The following is a 26,146-nucleotide window of genomic DNA, read 5'->3' on the forward strand; positions in this document are numbered from 1 at the left end:
GACCAAAAACAGCTAATAAGGTCCCCAACTTGCTCACTTTCACAACCTGAACTATCTCTCTCTCTCTCTCTCTCTCTCTCTCTCTCTCTGTTCAGGATGGAGTGAGGAAGTTAAAGGTCAAATTCTCTCTCCCAGGTCTCTGTAGTAAGATGGATCCTTTTGTGAGAGAGGAACCCTAAGGCTTCCCGGGGCCTCATTAATCGAAAGCTCTCCATCGCCAGAAGCGAGGCAAGATACAAGAAAAGCAGGTGCTCCACGCCCCAGGACAGGAGGGCCGAGAACAGGGAGGCAGGATTATTTGGGAGGGGGAAAAGCATTTGGCTTGAAAAGTCCTCAGTACTAGAGATGAGAGAGTTACACTTATTACAGAGAATAATGTTCTTGGAAAAGAGAAAAATCACTTAAAATACACAGCACTGAGAAAAATAATAATATTTATTAGAGAGTCAGATACGAGGGCACAACTGGAAGGTGACAGAGAGAGTCTTTTCTCTTAGGATAAGAATAGGAAGATGCGATCATGACAGCTATATTCAAATGACTTACTCAGAGCCCAGGGGTTTACAATAAAGTCAAGTGTGCAGCAGCCAGCCGGGGACCTAGCTACAGTGCAAGACTCCAGGGGCCTCCCCAGCAGTTATAAAAACAAAAAGGTGGTTAGGCAACAGAACAACAAATAAAACAACACTGTGTAAGGCATCCTTCTAGGTTCCAAACTGCAATATATACAAGTATACCCTGCGGAGCAGGATCACAGGCATGGTCAACAGAAGTGATGTCAAAGCCACTGTACGGCAAAGAGTCGGAGGAGTCTAGGAGTTTGGCAATGGTTAAGTACATCACTGATTGGGGGGGGGGAGAGAGGGGGGGGGGAGAGAGAGAGAGAGAGAGAGAGAGAGAGAGAGAGAGAGAAAGTGCTTTTATTTTGTTAAAATCTGAGAAGTGCTTTGGAAGTGCTTTTCTGGGAGTCGGGGCACAGCTGGGCCCACTGGGGTGGGAGGCAGGAGTGCAGGGTCTGGGCGAGGCTAGGTGGGGGTAGCGCCTGGGGGCTGCTCATCTCAGACATGTTCCTCAGCTAAGAGGAGAAGTCTGCAGGCAGCTCGGCTCTTTCCTTATTTGTTTATTTTCTGTTGTTTTGAGGCAAGATCTTACTCTGTAGCTCTGGCTGGCCTGGAATTCACTATGTAGACCAGACTGGCCCTGAACTGACAGAGATCCACCTTCGTCTGGGTCTCAAGTGCTGGGATTACAAGCTTAGACCACCACACCCGACTGTCTGGGTTTTATTTTTCACATTGATTTGTGTGTGCTTTGTGTAGGTGCACACAGGTGCCTTGGTACATTGAAGGTCAGAGGTCAACTTCTGGGACACGGGTCAACTTAGGGCAGTTGGTGTTTTCTTTCAACCACGTGAGTCCCAGGGACAGCACTCACATTCATCAGGCTTGGGGACAAATGTCTGCACCTACTGAGCCTCGTCCCCTGGCCGAGTCTCCAATCTCTCTTTTTAAACAGAAAACTATTGGAAGAAATTTCTGGGTTTACCACTGAGGAGATAGAAACTCCAATGTCTATGATTCAGTTTAGTCAGTGCTGGGCTCACTCATCTGTTGGGCTCCTAAGGTAGTAGTCAGCTTAATAGCACACACTAAACTAAGACCTGCATAAACCGGAGGGAAACCCCTCCAGCTCGCCCATCAGGCTGTTCACCAGCTCACTGCTAGAGCTCTCCTTGAGACTTTTTGGGTTTTGTTTTTAAGACAGGGTCTATTTTACATAGTTCTAGTTGTCCAGGAACTCACTGTGTAGACTAGACTGTCTTGAGCACACAGAACTCTGCGGGTTTGAGACCAGCCTGGTCTACATAGTGAGTTCAGGCTGTCCAGGATAACCAGGGCTACACAGGGAATCCTTTCTAGAAAAATCAAAAAGAAGGAGGAGAAGAAGTAGTGGGGGGGGGGGGGGGGAGAAGAGAAGGAAGATGAAAAAGAGGAAGAGGAAAGGGAGGAAGAAGATAAGAAGAGGAGGAGGAGATCACAGGCAAGAAGTGAGTTCTGCAGTGGCTAAAGAGGGCTTCTCTTTATATTGCCAGTCTATCTACCACCTGGTCACATGCCCAATTTGCCCTTCCTCCTACCCACTCAGAGAGCTCTTCGGTGCTTCGGGGTACCTGCAGGGGGAACTGAAGCACTGCTCCCGAAGGAGCCCACAATGGCTGACTTTAAAAGCACTGTGACAGCAAAAGTTACTCAGAGGAAATGTGAGCTACGAAACTGAGGTGTATTAAACGGGTCCAATGGGCTGGGTCAGTGCACTATCCGGAGACTGCACTAGACTATGGTGTGGCTGCCAGAGCTTCAGGAAGGGCATGGGAACCTCTTTGTGCCACTTTGCAACTGTCAAGAGTCAGTCTCTACTAGGAAATATTCTCTTTATTTCAGCCATCAGGAGGCTGAGGCAGGGGAATTGTGAGTTCAAGACTAGCTTGGGTTACACTGCCTCAAAAATAAAAAACAAAACAAAAACAAAAACAAAAACAAAAGCCGGGCAGTGGCAACACACACCTTTAATTCCAGCACTGAGGAGGCAAAAGCAGGTGGATCTCTGAGTTCAAGGCTAGCCTGGTCTACAGAGGGAATTCCAGGGTAGCCAGGGCTATCAGGAGAAGCCCTGTCTCAAAAAACAATGGGGGGAAAAAAAGGAAAGAAAAGGCTCTTGATGGCCTTGAGGCGGGCCCTCATGATAGGCACCATTCTGTCCATCCTCGGCTTGGCAGCTGCGCCTGCCCCATCCAGTATCACGCTCTCCCCAGCATCGGTACTGACTTAAAAATGCAAATTCCCGCATGGCCCAGATTCCTTTAAAACACTAAGGCCGTCTACTCTATTCTGGCTGTAATTATGCAGGTCAAATGTGCCAGACATCACAAAGCCTCTAGTAAATTCTAACTTTGGGTCTTATAGATGTCAAAGATTAAAAAGAAAAAACAAGTCTTTCACTTAAACAGGGACATGCTGAGTCCATTGCTTGCAATGATGATGCACTGGGCTCTGTCCACAGCCAAGCTGCTCCTCTGGCCACAGAAATGGATCCAGGTCTGAGAACAGTCATACCCTCGGGGGCCTTGGGCCACCCAGCTGCCGCGCAAGCTCACCTCAACAGCCAGAAGATACTCTACCACCAGCCCTAGTGCATCAGACGGAGCCAGAAGGTGAATGCCAAATCAAAATGACTCGCTCAAGGAGCACGCCTTCCTGGATCTCTTTTGGTTGTTTGGGACACTCAGACACTAAACGGAATACTGACTGCAACCTTCAGTTTACTCGGTGTGGGAACCAAGAAAATGTTCTTTACTCAAGGGCAGGGAGAGATTACTTCCATCGATGAAGGAATTTTATTTATTACTTATTTTTACTGGGTCTTACTCAGAAGCCTAAGCTAGCCTGACACTCACTTGGGTGCTCCCGACTCAGCCTCCTGAGTGCTGGGATTATAGGCTCGGGCCAACACCATACTTTTTTTTTTTAAATCTATACATTTTGTTGACTGGAATGGAAACGCCGATCAGATTTCAAGCGACACAGTTGTAAGCTGGCCAGTGGCAATTCTGCACAGAGCCAAGTTGGACAAGCGAACTCAGGCACAAGACGCCCCCAGCTCCCCTAGCGTCTGAGTGGCTTGCTCTCTGTTGACCTCTTGAAGGCCTGTCACAACCACAGTGGCGGGGAGAGACAACTCCAATGCTTTTCAAGGTTTGTGTTTTGTTTTAAGTGGATTAAATATAAGTCTTAGCACCTTTGGCGTTTTTGTCTAAATAGACTTCGACGTAGGAAGTGGGGACGTAACCCTCCTCGTCTTCGTTTCTGCGGATGCGAGTCCACCCATCGCCTTTGTCCTCCTCAATCACGCTCAGTGTTTCTCCTTCAACCACGGAAATGGTGCCTTCGTTCTGACCTGGAGGGGTAAAGTGAGGCGTGAGGTCTCAGGCAGCGCTGGGGGCGCCCCTCCCCCTTCCCCCCTAGCAATGGCATGGCGTCTTAGAGTCAGGGTGAGAGCTGTGCATGGAATGTCCCCTCGGTCCTCCGATGCATGCTGGGTTTTCCCCCTAAGTGCTCTCCTTCCGCATGCGCATGTCTAGGTTCCTCCTATTGTCTGTGGACCCTTCCTCAGGTTCTCTGAGGACACCCCTCTCCCTCCCACCCCTGCCTCCTCACAGGCCTTGGGAGAACCTGCTCTTTTAAGCCACTCGCCTCAGGGGTTCTCCTGGGCCAGGGTCAGGGGCAAGGGCCCTCCCTCAGCTTCCACAGTACCCTCGTCTCTTTCCTTTTCTGCCATTTTCTGAAGTCAAGGTTCTCCTTTTCCGGCTCTCCTTTGATGTTGCCTAGGCGCCTAGAAGACCCGGGTTCAGTGGGACACTCTTCCCACTGGTCCCTCCATCATGGTATCTCCTCAGGATGAGCCATCGGGCTAGCCTTGGCTCTGCTCTACCTTCTGCTCAGGTCTTTCAACCGCAGTACGGCTGTGTCTTTTAGCTAAGGCCCCCAGACAGTTCTCTAGGAGCATTTAAAAGCCAGCCACACCTGTAGGCTGGTTTAAGGAGTGTGTAATGGTTAGTTCTGTCAGCAATATAAAAGCACCTTCGTCAGTAAGGAATTGTCCACAGCAGGTTGTCTGTGTCTGTGGGACGCTGCCTTTTTATGTGTATTTATTTATTTTTTGGAGGGTCCCCTAGAGAGTTTCTCTGTGTAGCTGTGGCTGTCCTGGAGTTCTCTCTGTATACTAGGCCTGCCCCTGCCCCTGCCCCTGCCCCTGCCTGCTGAATGCTGGGTTTAGAGGTGTTACCACCATAATTGATGGTTAAATCCCTGGTTAGTTCCTGGGCTGTGTGAACGTAGAAGCTGGCTTCGCACAGGCATGACTAGAGCCATTTTGAGTTTCTGCCTAGGTTGCCCTGCAATGATGGACTGGGGCCTTAGCCTGTGAGCAAAGATTAACCCTTTCTCCCCTGACTGGCTTACTCTCAGGATATTTCATCCCAGCAGTAGAGATGAAATAGGGCGGGGACAAGTGGTTTAAGGAGCTGCCAGCAGGGTCACTGGTGTGCTTGTGTGGGGGCGACATCATCATGGTGAACACCCTCGGTCCTCAGGCTGAGAATCCTGTAGGACCAGTCAGGCCACTCATCCCAGGGCTCCGTGCTTCCCTGAGTTCTCCCCTCCCCTCACAGCATCCTCTGTACCTCTCTGGACTGCATCATGTCCAGGCGGAGGCATGGAGCTGACGCTCCACTGTCACCTGGCTGATCCCACACAGGGGACAACGGTGTGCCCGTCGGCACTTACACACCAACAGCTGCTCCTTAGTGCCAGCCAAGCAAAAGCAAACACTGCTTCTTGTCACCCAGGTGCTCTATTCCCTACCCTGAGGTGTGTGGTGTGCGTGCGTGTGTGTGTGCGTGCGTGCATGTGTGTGCGTGTGTGTGTGTGTGCGCGCGCAATGTGTGAGCGTGTAATGTGTATGTGAGTGTGTAATGTGTGAGTATGTAAGAGTGTAGTGTATATGCAAGTGTGTAAGAGTGAAGTGTGTGAGTGTAATGTATGTGAGTGTGTGGTGTGTAATGTGTATGTGAGTGTGCAATGTGTGAGTATGTAAGAGTGTGTAGTATATATGTGAGTGTGTAAGAGTGGAGTGTGTGAGAGTGTAATGTATGTTAGTGTGCGGCCTGTAATGTGTATGAGTGTGTTATGTGTGAGTGTGTAGTGTGAATGTCTAGTGTGTATGAGTGTGTAGTGTGTGAGTGTGAGTGTATAGTGTGCAGTGGCCAGAGGTTGATGTCAGATGCTTCCTCATTGATTTTCCACCTTATTTATTAATTTAAATTTCTTTTCCTGGAACTGGAGATATGGCTCAGCAGTTAAGAGCACTGGCAGCTCTTGCAAAGGACCTGGGATTCAGTCCTACATGGTCACCCAGCACCTACACTGTGGTGGCTCACAACTGTTGTCACTTCAGCTGCAGAGGCCCCTCCACAGGCACCGGGCACTAACATGGTTCACAGACTCACATGTCGGCAAAACACTCATATGCATAAAATACATAAATACATTTTTTCTATAAGTTTATCGTGTGTGCGAGAGCAGGGGACCCCACGGCAGCGCTACCTTCAAAGGTGTAGAGCGCCTTGCAGGTCCCTATGGCGGGGAGCGGCTCCTCGTCATCAAATTCGTCGTCGAAGTCCGCAGCCAGTACCTTGTGCTCGTTCTCCTGGCTTTGCTCCTCTGTGTAACTACCATCTGGGCTGCTCAAGAGAGGAAGACAGAGAACAACTATAGCGACCAACCTGGGTCTGCCCCACCACCGCCATGCTCAGATCACCAGCCCGGACTGCACGGTAAACTGAGGCAGTCTCAGAGGCAGTGGAAACAGAAGCTCTCTCCTTCCTTCCATGAGGGATTCCAGAATTTAAAAGTAAGTACAAAGCCAGACTGCCCCTCCCCCCACCCCTCCCACCCCTGGCCAGAGGCGGGGCCTCACAGGTACTGTACCTCTCCCGGTCCTGGGCGCAGTTACTGACTGTCTGGTGTGTCTGGCCATCGTACAGCCCACTCTGCCGGCGTGCCTGCTCACTCCGAGCTGGGAGTCGGCCTTCCACCTCAGCCAGCCAGGCCTGAGAGCAAAAGCCACAGAAGATTTAGACCTGGGCTAGCCTTGGCTAGGTCATGAGCTGTCGGGCCGTAACTCAGAGCTGGACAGTCACTTGAAGCTGCTGCCTCAAACCCTGCACTGCTGACTACACAGGCAATGGCTTCCTTCTCCTGAAAGCTGGGGGAGGGGAGGAAAGCCCCCACTGACCAAAGTTACCAATTACCTCACGTGGCAGAAGGCAGGCACCACTGGGCCACACTCTTGGGCAGCCATGTAATCACAGATAAAATTATTCTCTACTTCTGTCTGACTCAGTCCCGTGGCTATGAGGTTACCCTGGGAAACCCCACACCCCACGGCGTGTCAGTCGGGTGGTTTTCCTCTCCTGGGACACAGCCCAGTACTCCCATAACACCTACCACTGAAAAGGTCCCCGCGTGGGCGTGGGGGTTCCCGGGGCCTGCCCAGAGACACCCTTCCCCTTCCCGCTTCTCCCTGTTCTCCATACCTCAAACTTCTGAGCCTCCAGCCGCAGTTTTTCTATGTTCTGGGTGACTTCAGTGAGTTTGTGGTCCAAGCTGGCAGGGTCTCCCATCTGAGGGTTCTTTAGGTACACGTCTTTCATTTTGGTGATGGCATCTCTGAGAAAGGGATAACGAGAACGTGGAGGCTGAGGCTGGAGCCAGCGGGGGTTTTCTGTCACCGCATAAAAAGCCTACTGTCTTTCCAGAAAACCCCATCCTGACATCAGAGGTTCCCCACTACCTCTTCCTCAGTTTCTTTGTAAAATGAAAAGGAGCTGTTGAAACCCATCACCCTGCTTGCTTGGTGACACACGCTGGTGACCTCAGCACTCAGGTGGTCAAGGCAGGAGGCTAGCCTGGGCTACATAGTGAGACCATCCCTTCGCTTCAGATGAATCTCTTCAAAAGTTCACTGATTTTAGCTGTGTGACTGTGTGTGTGTGTATACGTGTGTGCACGTGCAGGTGAGACACCTGCATGAATACACAGCTCCCACCAGAGGCAGTCCAGTGACTGCTTTACTCTGAGGCAAGGCCTGGAGATCCTGCTGACTCCACCCACCTCGGAGTCTGGGTTAGAGATGTCTGAGGGATGTTGGGCTCGCCTGGAGTGCTGGGGTCTGAACTTGGAGCCTGTGATTACACAGCACGTGCTCACAGCTGCAGAGCCATCTCTCCAGACAGCCCACTTGTTTTTTGAGTTGGGGCCTCTTACCAGCGGAGGGGTTACAGACCCTTACTACTCTGCCTGGCTTTTTATGTGGGCACTGGGGATTAGAACCTGGTTCTTCATGCCTGCGCGGGAAACCCTTTCCCCACTGGTCTGTCTCCCCTGCTAGAATTTTACTGAAGTCTTTAAGGAAGCAGATTTTTGTGTCTGTAGAGCCTCTGTTGAATTGTATCATTTCGTTTCATTTCATTTCATTTTTTGAGACATGGTTTCTCTGTGTAGCCCTGGCTGCACCTTAATCATATTGAAAATTATACTGGTGCCAAGCATGATGGTCATACCTTTAATCCCAGCACTCGGGAGGCAGAGACAGGCGGATCTCTGAGTTGGAGGTCAGCCTGGTCTACAGAGTGAGTTCCAGGACAGCCAGGGCTGCCCCTTCACCAGCATACCCAGAAACACAACAGAGACAACTTGATGCTCGGCTTGGAGAGCCATGGGCCATGCCAACCTCTGCACCTCGAGGCTGAGGCAAGCTCAGGTGGCCTCCCCAGCCCATGACCCTGGGACCCCAATATCTTCCTCCTATTGACTGGGAAAGCAAATAATACCCCATGCATTCACTCAGGACAAGAGACCTATGAAAGCTAGCCACGTGCATTTTGTGTTTCCAGACTCAAAATACCTCTGCAGAGAAACCCAGCACTCAAACAAACAAAAACACCTGGCAAGACTAAGATGTCTATCTGTTTTAGAGGCTGAAGAGATGGCTCAGCAGGTAAGGGCATATACTGCTTCATCACAAGGACTGAAGTTTGGTTCCCAACCTGCCTGTAATTCCAGCTCTGGGAGTTCTGATGCCCCCTCTGGCCTTTGTAGGTACTGCATGCATGCATGTATATGCACACACATAGACACACACATCAGATTTCCTCTTTCCAGACTGAGCTTGGGTTCTTTGACAGGACACACCGATCCATCCTACCTCTGGTCCGTCTCCTTTTGGATCTCTTTATTAAGATCATCAACTTTCTGTTGTAGTTTTTTCCTTCTCTGCTCAGGCGGGAAGTTGCTGAAGTCTTCTGGTGTGACACCCTGCAGACACAAACATAACTGAGACACCAGAAAGCCTTGAGATGCTCCCGGGCAGGAGGGGGCAGACCGAGCCTGCAGACCTGCAGAGCCAGCTCTGCTTCCCTGCCGCACCAGCTGAGATGCAAAAACCAAACACATGCAACCTTGGGAAATCCCACAAATCACCGCACATCATCTGCAAAGGCTAGAGCACCACAAGGACCGCAGGGAAGGCCAGAGGCAACCACACCGCAGGAGGAGAGATGGAGGGAACAGTTCTGACCTAGAGGGGGACCTGAAGACACGTTTAGAGACTAGTGCTTGCATTTTCTATTCTCACCCAGGACAGAAGCCTGGGAAGTGAGGCTTCTCTAATGTAATCCGGTCCTGTAAGTATTGTGTCCAAGTCTCTGCTCTTCCCCTAACCATCTCTCCTCTCAATGCTGAGGCCTTCGGAGCTCCCGCCCCCGTGAAATGACTGACAGGCTATCACTTTCTGTTGTGGATGTGAGCAAAAAGCACGATAAAAAAAACCCCATCATGCCCTTCCGGTGTTTCTCCAGCCTGACTTGCCTCTCACCGCTTCTGTGACCCCAGAATGTCTTCCCACAGTGTACACAACCAACCTCCCACCTCCTGTGCTCCTACTGTCAAAGCGTGTGGTAACACATCTGACCCCTTTTCTGCAGGGTTGAACCCGGGGCCTAGGTGTACTAAACAAGCATTTTACTTCCAGACCACAGTCCCAAACTCACAGCAATCCATCCCCTGCCTTAGTTTTCCAGGTACTGGAATTAAAGGTGTGAACCACCACATCTAGCTCTTGATTCACCCTCCCTGAGTTTAAAAGATTTTATTTTAGAATTGTGTGTGTGCGCGTGCATGCGCACACATGTGCACCTGTGTGTTCAGTGAGTCCAGAAGAGGGCATTAGGTTCCCTGGAATGAGTTACAGGTGGTGGCGAGCTACGACATGTAATGCTGTAATGCAACTTGGGTCCTGTGCATGCTCCTAACTACCGAGCCGTCTCTCCAGCTCTGGCTTAGCTGAGCACTTACTGTGTAGCCCAGGCTGCCCATCAATTTGAAGCATTCCTTCAGACTCAGGCTCGCAGGGCTGCGGGCATGAGTCACCACACCTGGCTGGGACTCTCTTTTAAGGTCCTGCTACACTGTTGCCTCTTATTCCGGCTTTCAGTAGCCGATCTCGAGAGCTGGTCTTCCTCCAAGGACCGCCTCCTTGGCTTGGTGGCAGCACAAGAGTTTTTCCTTAAGTGAGGCTGTTCTCATAAAGAATGAAATGTATTCAACAGACCCAGAGAAAGCCAGGGAATTTACAAGAGGAGATTTTACTTGAAAACCTCAATTCTTTTCAAACAAGGGCGAGACTGACTGATGCGGTGGCCCAGAGAGTCACCAGTGATTCCAGAATCCAGCCGGATTTGCCAAGCAGCTTACTGGGGGGCTTGTGACAGAGGTTTCTAGGCTGATTAGGGGAAGCTGCTGACTGGGGTGCGCATGAGTCAGCAAATAGCTGGCCTCTTCGGCCAGGTGGAGATCAGCGCTCGCTCGCTGGCTCGCTCGCTCCATCCTGAGACACCCGGGTGTGTGTGGTGGATGTGTGAGCGCAGGAGGGCAAGAGGATGGGCAGCATTCCTGTCACCAAGCCCAGCAAGGTCCTGCAGGCCAGCAGGAGCAGGGGCTCCCTCAGTCTGAGGGCAGCTGAGGGGCTCCCCTCCCCCCACTATCGGAACATCACTGTCTGACTTTCTTTCTACTCATTCTATTTAAGCTTGGGGGAATATCCATCTTTACGGTTTTTATTCATTCTCCAGTCTGTGGGAGTCAGCTCCATCTTTCAGCCACGTGGGTCTCTGACATGGAGCTCAAGGTCATTGGGCTTAGCAGCAAGCACCCCTGCCTCCATGAGGAATCTTGGTGGCCCTGATTCTTGTTTCTTAGATTGTGTGTGTGTGTATGTGTAGGTCAGAGGACAACTTCCTTATCTTCCACATTGTTTGAGGCAGGGTCTCTTGGTTGTTTTTTTAGTGCATCATCTACCCACATGGTGCTAGGCTTACACACACGTCTGCCTGCTGCTCGGCTCTTATATAATTCTGCAAATTTAAGTTCTTAGGCTTGGGCTTATAAACATTCTCCCCTCTGGATTCATCTCCTCAGCCCTGACATAACAAAATTCAATGCAAGTCATGGAGTTGTGTCAGTGCAGGGATCTGAGCAGTGGCCTGAGAGCCCTCTAGAACGTTCTGTGAAGGTGGGACACTCTGTGGCTGCACTGTCTGGTACAGCAACTGCAGGTTGCCTGCGCTTGACCGTGGCTGGTTCAGCGGTGACCTGAGTCTTCTGAATGTATTAAGAATATGTGATGCTCGGGCGACATCTGAATGGCTGCAGAGATGCCTGTATGGAACACCCTGGGCTAGTGGCGTGTGACTGGCCACAGAAGAGGTCGCACCAGTTATGACAACACATCATCATCTTCAAATGATAAAGGGTCCACCAGACCGGCTGGCCAGGTCCCTCTCACTAGCTACCCTGGCTAAATATTTCAATAGCATCGTTACATGAAAACAAGTCACTGGGAAAGCCTCACCCTTAGTTGCTATGGAGATTCAGGTCAGCAGTTTCTCATATAAACTTAGCATCTATAGAAAGGGCTTCTCACCCAATTAGGCTTTTTGAAGTTTACATTTCCTCAAACAAAACTGTCCCAGGTGACTCACTCTGTGGAGAAGGGGCTCTTGTTTCTAGCTCTGAGTCACCCACCTGAGATGTCTCTGACACAGCTAGAGCGGCCCAGTTTGTAGGATGGTGGAAACTGCCCTGGAGGGTGTGGTCTGACACACCCAGGTTAGAGGGTGTGTATTGGGCCTTGCCTTATCTTCTGATGGAATCCACACTGCTCCTGGGCATAAGCCCTGGGTAAAACAGGCCCTTTAGGTGTTTGCTTTTGCAGCCAGTTCATTTTCTACCAGATATTTCACGTCTGTGTACATGTTTGCGGTACATGCATATGCGTGCACACTCAAGGGGTCACTCCAGCTGGACGTCAGGGGTCTCTTCCCCCGGCATTTTACAGCCTTGAGTCTGGCTTTTCGGTGAGGCTGGGTGTCCAGTGCCTTCCTCTGGCACTCACCTCTCTCCACCCCTCAGTGCTGGGGTTGAAGATACTCGCAGCCATACTTGGCTTTCTTCATGGTACTAGGATCTAATCACGTCCCCAAGCTGGTAAGCGCAAGCGGCCCTACCCACTGAGCCACCTCTAATACCGTGGACGCAACAGCTCCCTCCCAAGCTGGTGAAAGGATCTGTATCCCAAAAGGAAAGATTGCTGACAGCCATTCAGCATCTAAACCTCTTCCCTCCCCGGGAGAGACCTCTCTTGACTATAGACTCTTTCCAGGGTTTCATTTTTGAGAAATGTTATTTAATAATTTTTGGTTTTGCTTTGAGATTGACTGGACTGCGGATAAAATATAGAGTCAGTTGGGAAATGATGTTCTGTCCACATATGCATGTGCATAGCTATAGGAAAGTCATGGTCACGTGTCACGCCAGGCCATCAAGAGCAGGACCCCGGGTGTTACTCCATGGTTAGCTAACATGGTCCATTACTGCGAGAATGCAGGATTCGCTCTGCCTTGGCATTCAGGAAGATTCCATGAATTTTTTTGGGGGGGGGTGGGGGGGTGGCGTTGTGGAGGGAACCTGGGACTCTGCCTGTGTTAGGCAGACACTCTACTATGAACCATGTCCCCAGTCCTCATTCATTCTCCAAGCAGAGTAGGTTATGTTGGTTAAGATTTTCTTTTAATAAATCAGTTCCTCAGGCTGTTTGCTGGAGTTTCACCATGAAGGAGAAACAACGGGCAGACGCTAGGTAGATCGCTCCAGCGAGGGTGGACAAGGGAGTTCCCTTTGTCCATCCAGGCGTCTGTGGTCCCGGAATCAGCTGTACCCAATGCTCCCACAGAAGGCTGTAGCCTCCCACTGGTCTTCCCTGCCCAAAACCTGAGCAGTCACCACAGGCATGACACATGCCTGAGTGACTCCTTCAGGGTCTCTCTAAATAGCGCTGGCTGCCCTGGAACTTACTCTGTAAACCAGGCTGGCCTCGAACTCACAGAGATTCGCCTGCCTCTGCCTCCCCAGTGTCTCCTTTATGCTTTCAGTTTTGTTGTATTTTAAATACCTGCTTCTTTGGTTCCCAGGAAGGGGCTACCTTCCAACTCTTTACACTTATTTTGACCTGGGATGATCCAGTAGTAAGACCACCCTATTCCCCGCCCCCAATTTCTGACATTTACATTCAAATGAATATAGATAATTGACCAATGTTTGGCAACTCTAAGGTCCCCACAGGTAAAAAGTAAAAATAAAAAATCTAATCATGTTAAGCATTAATTTTCTTAGTGAATAAGACAGTCACACAACCAAACACCAACAAAAGCGCCACAGGGAGCAGTGAAGGGCACAGTTAATGAGGCAGGTTGCCCCAGCACAGCACACACAGTACACACCAGAACCCAACTAGACCAGGGACATGCACGGGGACATTGTTCTTACCAGCTTGAGAGAAAGCTTCACGGAAAATTGAAGAGGTAACAAACGGGAAGGGAGAAAGAGAGAGAGAGAGAGAGAGAGAAAAAAAAACACACGTCAGAAGAGGAGGCATTGGGTCAGGTTCCCTGCTGACTTGTGAAATGGCCGGGCAGATCTGTGCAAAAGTTCACAGGAGGGGCTGGTCGTGAGAGAAACTCTTCTTAGCATCTTGGCCAGAGCGGAGAGCATGAGTCAGGGCCCTGCAGATTCACCTCCCTCTGGATGCCTAGAAAATCAGCTTGCTGGGGAGGGGGAGCTGGGAGAGGCGCTGAGAGCAGACCCCGGGGCCTTAACCCTGCTAGACAAGTGGGTAACACTTAATGATCCTAAAAGGAGGGGAGCATAGTGTTTCTCTCCCAGGAGACCTTATGCAGAGTCTTTTAAAATATTACTTTTGGGACAGGGTTGCCCAGTGTACCTCCCAGGCTGGGATGGCCTCAGGATTTCAGGGAACCTTCCTCCCCTTGTCTCCTGAGTGCTGGGGTCAAAGGCAGCCCCCCACCCCCAGCACACACACTTGTCTTCCTCGGTCTTGTCTGTCCCCTGAGCATTGGGGCCACTGGCAGCCAGCCCTCCTCCTGGTGTTTAGCTTTTATTTTTATTTTTATTTTTTGGTTTTTTCGAGACAGATTCTCTGTGTAGCCCTGGCTATCCTGGAACTCACTCTGTAGACCAGGTTGGCCTCGAACTCAAGAGATCCGCCTGCCTCTGCCTCCCAAGTGCTGGGATTAAAGGCTTAGCTTTTATTTTTTAACATCGGCTTTTTTAATGAAAAAATTAAAATGATTGTTACTTATGTGTGTGTAAATGTGTGTGTGCACACACTCGAGGACATGTACGAGCTGGGTTAGAAGAGGACATAGGATCCTTGGAGCTGCAGTTAGGGAGTGCGAGCAGACATACAGGTGCTGGAACGCAATTCTGGTTCTCTAAGAAAAGCAAGGCCTCTGATCCGTTGTGCCATCTCTCCAGCATTCCCCACCTCACACTGACAGTGTGTGTGTGGTGTGTGGTGTGTAGTGTGTGTGTGTAGGCGTGTGCACACATGCCACAGAAAGTATGTGGAGGTCAGAAGCTGGAAGGCCTCTTGATGGCAGGACGGAGATGCTGGACAATGTGTTCGTGTTCTCTCACCGGCCATCAGCCCTCCTCCCCAGCCGTGATGGTGACTTCCAAGGCTTGCTCTTTTTCAAAGTGAACTGATTTCCTTTGAGGGAGCTTTGGGTCTTGCTAGGTAGCTCAGTCTGGCCTCAAGTTCTCAATCCTTCAGCTCCGGAGTAGTGGGATTCCAAGCTGCTTGAGGCTTGCTACTGAATGCCATGCCTGTCCACAGAGATGCTGACTACACAGCATCGGAGTAGGGTCAGGAGCTGCAGCTTGCGGAAGTTGACTTTAGGGTGTGGGTGGGCACTGCCTTAGGTCCTAGGTGCTGCTGTGGGTGGACTGGGGTGTCAGCTAATCACTACAGGCCCACAAAAGCTCTGTTAAAACTGCTTGGCTTGGAGACCAGAAGGTCCCATGATCACCGGAATAAAGCCCAGTTAGGAAGGCTTTGAGGACTCAGAACAGAATCGAGACTCATGTGTCAGAATGGTCAACATGTGACTCAGTTTCTGGCAATCCAGAAGGTCCTAGTAAGGGGCAATAAGGTGCAGACATATTTAGAGGATAAACTTGGATTTCTATGCTCGGTAGGGAGGGCTTAAAATTCCTTAGCCAGCTTTTATATTTTTTTCATCCTTAAGATTATTTAAAGCTGAAACGTCTATCTGGGCTCGATGGCGCACTCAGGAGGCAGAGGCCTGGTCTACATATTGAGTTCAAGTCAGCCAGAACTGCATAGATGCTGTCTCAGAGGAAAAAAAGCTGATACTCCTTGGTATATAGGCAACGACTTCTACTGTTCCCATGTAGAAGGAAGAGATTGTTAAATAGGAAAGCAATTGGACAGCTTTTCAAGAAGTGTCTGCACGGGCGTGGCCATGAACTTGTTGAGCCTCCTGGAGCTGAAGCACAGATTGTCCTTCACAGGCTGAGTTCCTCATTCAGACAGACAACACCCGTGGTGCAGAGCAGGAGACGGCGCCCACAGACACACCAGCAGACACTAGCATTTCCTCACACACAGTCTCACGGCGAAGCTCTAGAACCCGATTCACTAATTATTCTCTATGGGGCTCCTCTCATGACCTGAGATTATAATCGAAACCTCCTAGCACTGAATTTGTAATATCAATAGGAAGGTTTCCACTTCAGAATAAGAACAAATGATTAAAACTGAACATCCGTTCCAAGAGAGAACTGGAAACACTGAATTCTCACACTCGTTTTTTTTTTTTTTGGAGACACCAAAACTTTCCAATTCCATTTTCTGAAGTAGGTGGCAGCAGGCAGATCACCTGCTGGAGGTGCCACCTCAGCGTGCAGAATTCTTTTTAAGGAAGACTCAAGTGTTTTTCAGGTCGTAAGTCATAAATAAGCCAGACAGTTAGGTCACTTCCGGTTAGAAAGCAGCCTTCTCCTGGGAGAATAACGGCAAAGGCCCCATGGAGTGCGTGACTGGACACTGAGGGACCAAACGCCATCAGCTTCAGGGACAGTTAGGGGCTCTGGGAGAAGCAAGCATCAGTAACACAGGAGGGGAGACAGAGCCAGCACGTCCATGAGACATTGGACGGTCACAGCTACTAACCTCAAGCGCAAAGAAAGGGGACGGACGGTCAGTGCCTGAGCAGACACGAGGTGGTGAGCTCTCCTGGAGCCGTCTCTGCTCATGCTGCTTTGAGCTTTTGTTCTCCAGGCTGTGACATGACTCCCTAGTCACCCACTGGCTACAGACACAGATGTGGATCCCTGCACGGTCACACTGCCATGCCCTCAACTGTCGCTTTCGGTTGACTACGCTCAATAGCTGTATTTTGTGGGTAAATTTCTGCCATAAACTCATATCCAGGGATAGATACCTTGGATCTCTTAGGTGGCAGTTACCGGCTCTTTAAAGATTTTACCAGAACTAAGAGAAAAGGTGGGCACTCGGACAGCGAGACAGCTCAGTGGGGCATTGGATGCCTCAGTGTCACTGGGGCATTGGATGCTCATTAGAGGGACTTTACCTTTCTATACAAGTTTTGGAGCTAAAATAGCTGATTGATTTCATACTTTAAGACCCTCCTCTTTGTCCCAGAGAATTTTACTCAGTGGGACAGACGTGTAACGGCTGCACCTGTGTCCCCAGTCTTGGCGCTGTCCAGGGGGTTTGTGCTTTGGCTGTGACTGTCTTAGCTGCATCCCAGGCGGACTTACGACATAGTCCCTAGCCTCCAAGGCGTGTGTGGCTTTCCCTAGAGTCCTCTTCATGAGCTCTTTGTGATAACACAGAGACTGAGTCTGCCAACAGTCAGCAAGAGAACGGGGTAAGATAAATAAAAAAGGAAAACCACACATTCACAACGTGACACGCAACAACAGACATAAAAATGTCTTGCTCTGCTTTGGTGGTTTTTCCTAAGATTAAACTATGAGGGAAGTCATCTAGGTTTAGCTAGGCAGTTGCTTTGCACAGGCTCAAAAGGAAATCCTCATTGAAAACAATGGAATTACCCTTTGTAGAGTCAAATTCAGGACATGTTCTTGCTATCTATCTATCTATCTATCGATCTATCTATCTATCTATCTATCCATCCATCCATCCATCCATCTCTCTCTCATCTACCTATCTGCCACCTATCATCTATCTCTCTACATCTATCTATCTATCTATCTATCTATCTATCTATCTATCTATCTATCTGTCTGTCTGTCTGTCTGTCTGTCTGTCTGTCTGTCTGTCTGTCTATCTATCTATCTATCTATCTGTCTATCTCTATATCTATGTATCTATCCATCCATCCATCTATCCATCCATCTCTCTATCTCTTCCACGTCCCCTTGGCTTTCCTGTCACGTAGCTCACACTGGCCTCAAACTCCCCGTGTAGGGGAAGATGACCTCAACCTCCTGGTCCTCCAGTTTTCTCTTCCCCAGGTCTGGTGTGTGCCTTCACACACAGCACTAAGGACACACTCTCTAATCTTTTTGTTGTTGTTTTGTTTTTTTCAAGACAGGGTTTCTCCGTGTAGCCCTGGCTGTCCTGGAACTCACTCTGTAGATCAGGCTAGCCTCGAACTCAGAAACTGGCCTGCCTCTGCCTCCCAGAATTCTGGGATTACAGGCGTGTGTCACCACTGCCTGGCTCTCTCTAATCTTTATTTGAGTTGTGTAAAGATGGAACAGTGACAGTCTGGCAATGTAAACTCTTTGTAAATATCACAAAACTATTTAATCTTGTTTAATTATTTAAAAATAAACTAAGCAATGCTAAGAAATGTTTGCACACTGAGCCAGGTGGTGATGGTGCCAATCTGTAGCCCCAGCACTCAGGAAGCAGGGAAGGGCAGATTTCTATGAGTTCAAGGCTAGACTGGTCTACATATCGAGTGCATGGACAGCCAGGGCTACACAGCAAGACCCCGTTTCAGAGAAAAAAAAAGAAAAGAAAAAGAAAAAGAAATGTTTGCATACAATTTCCATACTCTGGTCATTAAACCAGATACTTAGAATTCAAATCTGAAGGCTGTGAAATGTGATACATTATAAGACACACCATAGGGCATGGGAGACATGGCTCAGTGGTTAGGAGCACACACTGCTCTTACAGAGTATCTGGGTTCGATTCCCAGCACCCATGCTGTGACTCACAACCATTCATACTCCAGACCCAGGGGATCCAATGCCTTCTTCTGTACTCTGAGGTCAGTGGACACACACATGGCGCCGACATGCCCGCAGGGGACACTCACACAGACAAAATCCAAAATGAAAAATCTGAATGGAATGAAAGAGACACACAGCCACAGCCGGTTATTCTCCGAGAATCCTCCCTGGAGTTCATTTGCTCAAGAGTCTCAAGTTCAGGTGCAGGGGAGAGAGAGTGAAACAGGAGAGAGGGCCCCCTGCACGTGGGGGTTCGAACCTACCAACTGCACCTCCCGCACCATGCACGGAAGCTGCTCAACAAACAACCGGGTTCAGTTCCTGGTTCCCCAGACGTTGGGTTTAGGATGTTTTCTTTTCAAAGGCCTGCGGTTGCCCTCTTCCTCCCTCCCTCCCTCCCTGCACCCCCCCCCAGGTTCTTTTCCCCCACCACTCCTTGCAAGAAGAAGCACAAGCGCTCTCTGTCCGTGTCCCTTATGCGTGTCCCTCACTGTCACAGCGTTTAGCTTGTCTGTCATTGGGAGAATGCACTTACCTTCCAGGAAAGTTTCCATCAAAGAAATTTGCTGAAATCAAAAAAATTTTTAAACCATCTTTTCTTGTACTAATCAAACACAGACATTCTTTGGCCTTTGCCAACACGCTTTGGGGACACCAGAACACAGACGCAGAAACCATTGTTGACCAGGAGACTGTGGGATGTGGCGTCATGGACCACACATACACACACACACACACACACACACACGCACACGCACACGCATGATGGTAATTGAGGACACTTAGCACATCTCATCCCCCATGACTGACAGACAGATGCAGATGTTTATGAACACAAGTGGTCATGTGGTCATGGTATTTAACTGACTCTAAGCCTGCCTCACCCTGGGTACATCCATGAAAAGTTTTCTGATGAAGAGTGAAGCTCTAAAAGACAGCATAATCAAGCCAGGAAGCTGCCGCCTGCTCAACCAGTCCCAACAACAGAGCTCCGCACGATCGATCGATCCGATCTATTGCCCACTTCTGAAGCTACTCTGCCTGCTGACAGCCGCTAAGGTGTGCATGGGGGGTCAGAGGGCTGCTTGCAAGAGCCGGTTCTCTCCTTCCACCTTGTAGGTCCCCAGAGACGGAACTTACATCGTCAGACTTGGCAGCCTGAGCCCGAATCCTGGACCACCTCACCAGCTCAAATTTCTGATTTCTTTTTCTTTCTTTCTTTTTCTTTTTTTCTTTTTTTTGGTTTTATTTTTTCAAGACAAAATTTCTTATTTCTTACTTGACCTTAAGTAGCCTTAAAAGCAAAACAATTATCTCATGTGTATACTTCCTTCCTTCAACCTTGATTTTTTGAATGCTACTCTTCCTTTCATATACTCTTATTGATTGATTGATTGATTGATTGATTGATTGATTGATTGCATGTGGAGGGAGGGCAGTGGGCAGTCTGGGAGTCAGCTCTCTCCTGCCACTGTGTATCTTGGGAATGGAACTCTGGTGGTCAGACTTCCCTCAAGCACTTTTACCTTCAGAGCTGTTTCTGTGACCCATTCTTTTATTTTATTTTTGAAATAGGATCTCCCTTAGCTCAGGCTGGCCTCAGACTCACTGTGCACCCAATGATGACTTTGACCTTCTGATCTTCACAGGCTTGCACTATTGCATGTTGTACTGTGCTGGAGATGCATGCTGGGCAAGTAATCTACCAGCCAGGCCATACTCCAGGCCTCCTTCCCTCCTTCCTTCCTTCCTTCTTCCTTCCTTCCTTCCTTCCTTCCTTCCTTCCTTCCTTCCCTCTCTCCCTCCTTCCCTCCCTCTCCCTCTCCCTCTCCCTCCCTCCCTCCCTCCCTCCCTCCCTCCCTCCCTCTCTCTCTCTCTCTCTCTCTCTCTCTCTCTCTCTCTCTCTCTTTCTTTCTTTCTTTCTTTCTTTCTTTCTAAGTAAGATCTTATTATAAAGCCCAGGCTGGTCTTAAACTCACTGCAATCCTCCTGCTTCAGCCTCTGGAGTACTAAGGTTAGATGTAGACCAGAACACCATTTCCATGAAATGAAGATTCTCTCAGTCCTGAGATTCTAGGGATAAAAAATCCGCCAGCAGACGGACCGGAGGCTGATGCTCTCAGCTAATTAGCCACGGTTTGGAGTCTCTTCCCAGGCCAGAGGACGGTGGGGTAGAAAACACAAAACTTGGGAACTTTCTACCTGCAAGAATGCTGCTGCTTATCAGCTCAAGGTCTGGTACCCAGCTCTGGCTTTAGGAATAATTGGAGCCCTCAGGGACTGGGTGGAACGTGACTTCAATCTCAGCACTCCAGAAAGGCTCTAGGCCAGCCTGGGCTGCAGAGTAAGTTTCAGGACAGGACAGTTTTTGAAGATTGTCTCCAAAAAAAGAAAAGAAAAGAAAAGAAAAGAAAAGAAAAGAAAAGAAAAGAAAAGAAAAGAAAAGAAGTGTCTCAATGCTCAGCTGTGTGGATGCTTGGAGATCCCAGGAGGAAGGCATCCAGCTACATCTGTAGGGGAACTCCACAGGCCAGGACCCGCAGATGGGCGAGGCACTGACCATTCGACTACAGTCTTTTTGTCTGTTTGTTTGAGGCAGGTTCATGTACGAGGGCTTTTTGTTTGCCTGTTTGTTTTGAGACAGAATCTCATATAGCCCAGGATGGCTTGAAACTAGTTCTGTACCCAAGGATGTCTCTGAACTTTCAAACTTGAGTCTTAACAGCAACCACATTCTAAGAGACTGTTCCCTAAACTTGGGTGCCACAGAGCGCCAGACCACGTGAGCTGACTCATGCCCTGGCTCCACAGCTGCACACTGGCTTCACTGTCAAGGAAGGTGGGACCAGAAGGGAGGAGGCCCCAGGTGGATGCTGCTGCTGTTAAGATGCCGTCTTCTCCCTTTGCAGAGAGATGCAGGTTGAGAGGTACTCTGTTGTTACCCCTTGACTTCACAGGGGACCAGTATGCCGGGTCAGCTTCCTTCCTCCTCGCCAGCGGCGTCATTTGGACAGCAGAGCCTGTGCTGCATCCCTGCCTGTAATTCGTCAGCACAGATTTTCTGACTGTCCCGTGGCTCCCACTTCCTCATCTTTACATTGTCCGAGAGACCGAGTCAGAGTGGGTGAGACCAAGGAGGAAAGTGAGTGACTTAGAATCTTTGAAGGGGAAGTGTGGGTGCTTCCAGCATGGACTAGAGAGACAAAGACCTCAGGCCTTCTGGCCCTTCCCCCCTCACTCCCCTATGCCCGGCTCTGTTCCTTCCTCTCTTTCTACCGTTCTTTTACTCTCTGGGAGCCCAGGCTCCAGCTCTCTCTCCCTCTAAATGTTACAGGAAAACACACTGGGTCCATTCACAAAGTAAAATATGCAGAATGAGACATGCGACACGGTGCGCGAGAGATGCAGGATTCCAGAGCAGAACTTACCCCACGCTTTAGGCTCCGGAAGCAGTGGATTTTGGGTTTGGAGGTCATGAACTCGTTGAAGCGGTGGGAGAGGGGTTCCTTTTGCTGCTTGGGAGATTGGGGGCCATTGGGAACAGCAGAGGGTGAGGCAGAGGCAGGGGGAGGAGGGGGAGGCTGATGGGGGGACGTTAAAAGGGACATGAGCTACATGTGAGGGGTGGGAGATGACGACAGAAAAGAAATCAGAAACAAGAAACACAAAACAGAAATAAGCATCAAATCATATTCAAGATCCAAAGCAAGTAAAACACAAACCATTAATATCGATGCCACGGTACAAAAGAAATCATGGAGGATGCGGTCCACAAAGAGGGGATGAAAAGGAGAGGGTCTGTGAGTATGCGACAGGACAGCAGAAGATTATGACCCAAAGCTCATGCAGACGGCCACATGCAAGCTAAGGCTCTGGTTAGTTATTCTAAATCCAGTTTATGCCGGAGGGTAAACATTTCCACACCTAAACTAACGCAGTTCGATGGGGAAAAGAGGGTCTAAATCACCGAGGTTTCAGAAAAACAGGGGGACAGTCCTGTCCTGGGAAACTCAATCAGTCTGATCTAAGGTTAATGCAGTAAGGCCACGTCCATCTGGTTTAGGCCGCCAGTTAGCTGTCATGCACCTACATACCACGCTATGAAAAGAAAATGGAAAAATGTTCACGGAGACAGGTTAACGTGTCAAAACCAAGGCCAGGCCGGCAAGCTCGGTTAGATGGGACTCGGTCCCCTTGCTCCCAGCAGAGGTGCCCAGCGGGTCTGGGAGGGTGGGGGTGGGTGAGAGGGCTGTGAGGTCAGTGATGTTAGTGTGGGCGAGCCAGTCCTGGGACAACGCATCTGCAATAAGACAGAGGCCATGGCAAAGACTCCAACACCAGAGAGACCGTTTGAATCGTGAAATGAACGCAGCTCGCTAACTGTCCTCTCTCACTTTCTAAAGTTCAGATCTTAGTTTAAGACCAAAAGACAAACTCCGAGCCTCTGTCGCTCTCTGCCCACACAGGGTCCACATGGCCAGTACCTTGTTTTTCTTGATGAATGGCCAGAGCTTGCCTTTAGACTTGCTGCCAAACTTGAGTTCAGGTTTGCCTTCTTTGGAGCTGGAAAGGCTGTTGTCTGACACCGTGCGTTTCATCGGCTGTGTGTAATCTTCAAATTCAATGTCTCCAGGAGGCTCGAATCCTGACTTATAGGCTTCTACGACCAGCTGGGAGTCCTGCAATTACACCCACGGACACGCAGGTCAACGCCAGAGTAAATACCAAGGTGATGGTAAATACCAAGGCTGACCCAAGAAAATCCCACTGAGAATCCCACTGTGTCTCAGTACTGGGATCCACTGAGCCATCTCTCCAGCCCCTTAGCACTGTGTTTATTGCTAGAGAGATCGATTCATAAAGTTTTGCCTCTGGGTGAAAGCCAAGAGACTTTCCACATCTCAGATCCACCTCCCACGATGCTTTTCCTTTGAAGGATTCCTCCTTTGTCCACATGGATTATGGTGTATCACTAAACCCTTAAACAGGGTGACTGGAGGAAGCTTCACTTAGACTCTTTTAAATTTTTCTGAGAGACCTTGAACTGGTGACATAATTATGAAGAAAAAAGAAATTTCAGTCAAGGTAAGATTGGTTTGAGCGGGCTGGAGAGATGGCCCAGTGGTTAAGAGCACTGATTGCTTGCTCTTCCAGAGGTCATGAGGTCAAATCCCAGCAACCACATGGTGGCTCACAACCATCTATAATGAGATCTGATGCCCTGTTCTCATGTGTGTGAAGACAGCCTCAGTGTACTTACATATAATAATAAATAAATAAATCTTAAAAAAAAAAAAGACTAGCTGGGTGGTGGTGGCGCACACCTTTGACCTGAGCACTTGGGAGGCAGAGGCAGGCGGATTTATGAGTTTGAGGCCAGCTTGGTCTACAGAGTGAGTTCCAGGACAGCCAGGGCTACACCGAGAAACACTGTCTTGAAAAAAACAAAAATAAAAACAACAGAAAAAGAGACTGGTTTGAGCACCTTGGGTAGAAAGCTCGCCTGTAGGATGCAGTCAGAGGCGGGAAGACGCCATTCATTTTGGAGCAACTGATAATTTTTTTCTCACAAACTTGGCAGAGGCCCCTGAAGGATGCTTAAAGCTAACATGTCTTAATGAAATGGGAGGCAAGATATCTTACAGTCAAAACTCTATACAAGAAAACCACCTATTTCCTGGGACTTTCTCTTACAGAAATTTACCATTTAAAAAATATTCCAAGGCAGCAGAGCATATCAGACTGACAGAACTCTTTTTAGAGATCATTAAAAAGTGAGTATTTTAAACAAAAGGCAATTTTGTCTCCCAGGGGACTTTTGACAACCTGAAAGTGACACAGACTATCCACTGAGGGGTGGCACCAGCACCCAGTGTCAAATGTCCCCCGTTCTGCAGGCAGCTGGTCACTGGTGCCCCAGAGAGCTTTGCTTCTTTCCAGAAATCAGTCTGATCCCAACAAAACACTTCCGTTCACCTCAGTGACAACCCCAAGAGTGTGTTTTGTGAGGAGGGACTGGGGAACGAAACCCCAAACACTGAGGGCTTCAGGAAAGCCCTTTCAGGGGGAAAATGACAAAGGCTGAGCCCAGCTCCCAGAGGCCCTGAACGAGATATTACTGGCGGGACAAGGGGAGGGATGTCAGCCCAAGAGAAGCCCAGTGACCGCGCTTACGTTTTTCTGGTCGATAGACTCGGCCGCCTTCACGATACCATCCAGGCACTTCCCAATGATAGGTATCACCTGCCGGTCCACCTCTGCGAACGTCTTCATGGACTCTCCAATGCGCACAATCCGCCTTTCCTCCATCTCTTGTATTTTCTGAAAAAACCAGACAGCGTATAAACTGGTCTACTGCTAACCCGGGTAGTGACTACTGCTCCCCTGCATTTATTGTATGGTCATAGATCAGCCTGCTGTGCTGCGTTCACTGAACGGCTGGGCAGCCTAGTGAGCCCTTCCCACAACTGCACTGTAACTGCAGGAAGACTCCTGTAAAGTGGAACGCTGATTTCAATTGGCAGGATCAGCAATCACCAAATAGTCTCCAGGCATGCCACTGAAGGAGTTTCTTGACTAGTTTAACTGAGGTGAGATGACCCACCCTAAATGTGGGTGTCATTATTCATTGTGCTGGGGTTCTAGCCTAGAGATAAAAAGGCAGACGCACAAGACACCTCAGCGGGTACGTTGGCCCTTGTCATCAACCATGATAACCCAAATTCAAACCCCAGAACCCATCTAGCAAGGAGAAATCAGTATGTTTTCTGACCACTGTGTACACTGTGATACAAACATCCACCCCACACATAACCACATGCTAAACTCATGAGTATATATGTATATATATGGAGAAGGGGCTGGAGAGATGGCTCAGTGGTTAGGGACACTGGATGTTCTTCCAGAGATCGTGGGTTTGGACCCCAGCACCCACATGGGGGCTCACAACCGTCTGTAACTATTGTCCCAGCACCCTCTTCTGGCTAGAGCAGGCACTGCATGTATGTGGTGCACAGAATACATACATGAAGACAAAACACTCAAACATACAAAACACAAACATAGAAAAAATTAAAATAAGGAGAAAGTGAGCTGAGCTCTAGCACCCCTAGTTCCTCACTTCCCAGTTCCTGATGTCATGTGACCAGCACCTCCTGCTGCAGTGACTTCTGTGCCAGGATATCCTGCTCCGTACCCTCAGCTGCAAGCCAATAACCCTTCCTTCCTTCTGGAAGCTGGCCTTGAGGGAGGACCTTATCGCAGTACCAAGGGAAGGAACCATGGCCCATTACAACGGCTTTATTATGCTATTTATTATTATTACTCTGTTGTTTGGAGACAGGCTAGCTTTGACTTACAGTCCTGTCTCTACTTCCCAAGTCCTGGGATTACATTAGAGGTAGGTGGGGGTGGTTTTGTTTGTTTATTTGTTTGGGTTTTTTTGTCCTTTGTTTGATTGTAGCTTTATTAGTATCCTCCTTGGGAGTATACATCCCTCCACTTTCCATCTTTTACAAGAACATTTTGGAAACAGCCTCAACGCAACCCAGGCTGAGACAGAACTAAAATCCTGCCCTCCACAGCGTAGAGCAGTGATCTCAGCCCCCCAATGCTGTGACTCATTAATACAGTTCCGCATGGTATGGTGACCCACCACCCCCAACCATAAAAGTATTCCGTTGCTACTTCATACCTGTAACTTTGCTACTGCTATGATTCCGAAACCTGAGGCTGGTAACCTATGTAAAATGGTCATTGAACCCCTAAAGGGGTCTTGGCCCACAGGTTGAGAAATACTGGCCTAAATGTTTGTGGTGGGGACACTGAGAGCCTGATCAGACCCAGCCAGGGGGTTACTT

General features: G+C 49.2%; 1 protein-coding gene across 8 annotated transcripts in view; it reads right to left on the minus strand.

Annotated features, from left to right (window-relative positions):
* Nucleotides 1-26,146, minus strand: part of Fnbp1 (formin binding protein 1) — a 113,306-nt gene that overhangs the window by 3,062 nt on the left and 84,098 nt on the right. For 2 of the 8 annotated variants that reach the window (XM_052182110.1, XM_052182113.1), the window contains exons 8-15: nucleotides 24,462-24,608; nucleotides 22,772-22,966; nucleotides 21,716-21,898; nucleotides 8,824-8,933; nucleotides 7,154-7,286; nucleotides 6,546-6,667; nucleotides 6,162-6,301; nucleotides 418-3,954 (exon numbers count right to left, since the gene is read on the minus strand). In XM_052182110.1, coding sequence (XP_052038070.1) covers nucleotides 3,776-3,954; nucleotides 6,162-6,301; nucleotides 6,546-6,667; nucleotides 7,154-7,286; nucleotides 8,824-8,933; nucleotides 21,716-21,898; nucleotides 22,772-22,966; nucleotides 24,462-24,608 — 1,209 coding nt within the window. In that variant the 3' untranslated portion in view covers nucleotides 418-3,775. Of the gene's footprint in view, nucleotides 1-417; nucleotides 3,955-6,161; nucleotides 6,302-6,545; nucleotides 6,668-7,153; nucleotides 7,287-8,823; nucleotides 8,934-21,715; nucleotides 21,899-22,771; nucleotides 22,967-24,461; nucleotides 24,609-26,146 lie in introns of those variants that run through there. The other 6 variants (XM_052182111.1, XM_052182114.1, XM_052182115.1 and 3 more) reach the window with 4 other exon arrangements.

Source organism: Apodemus sylvaticus, chromosome 5, assembly GCF_947179515.1.
Source record: "Apodemus sylvaticus chromosome 5, mApoSyl1.1, whole genome shotgun sequence".
NCBI classification, from domain to species: Eukaryota; Metazoa; Chordata; class Mammalia; order Rodentia; family Muridae; genus Apodemus; species Apodemus sylvaticus.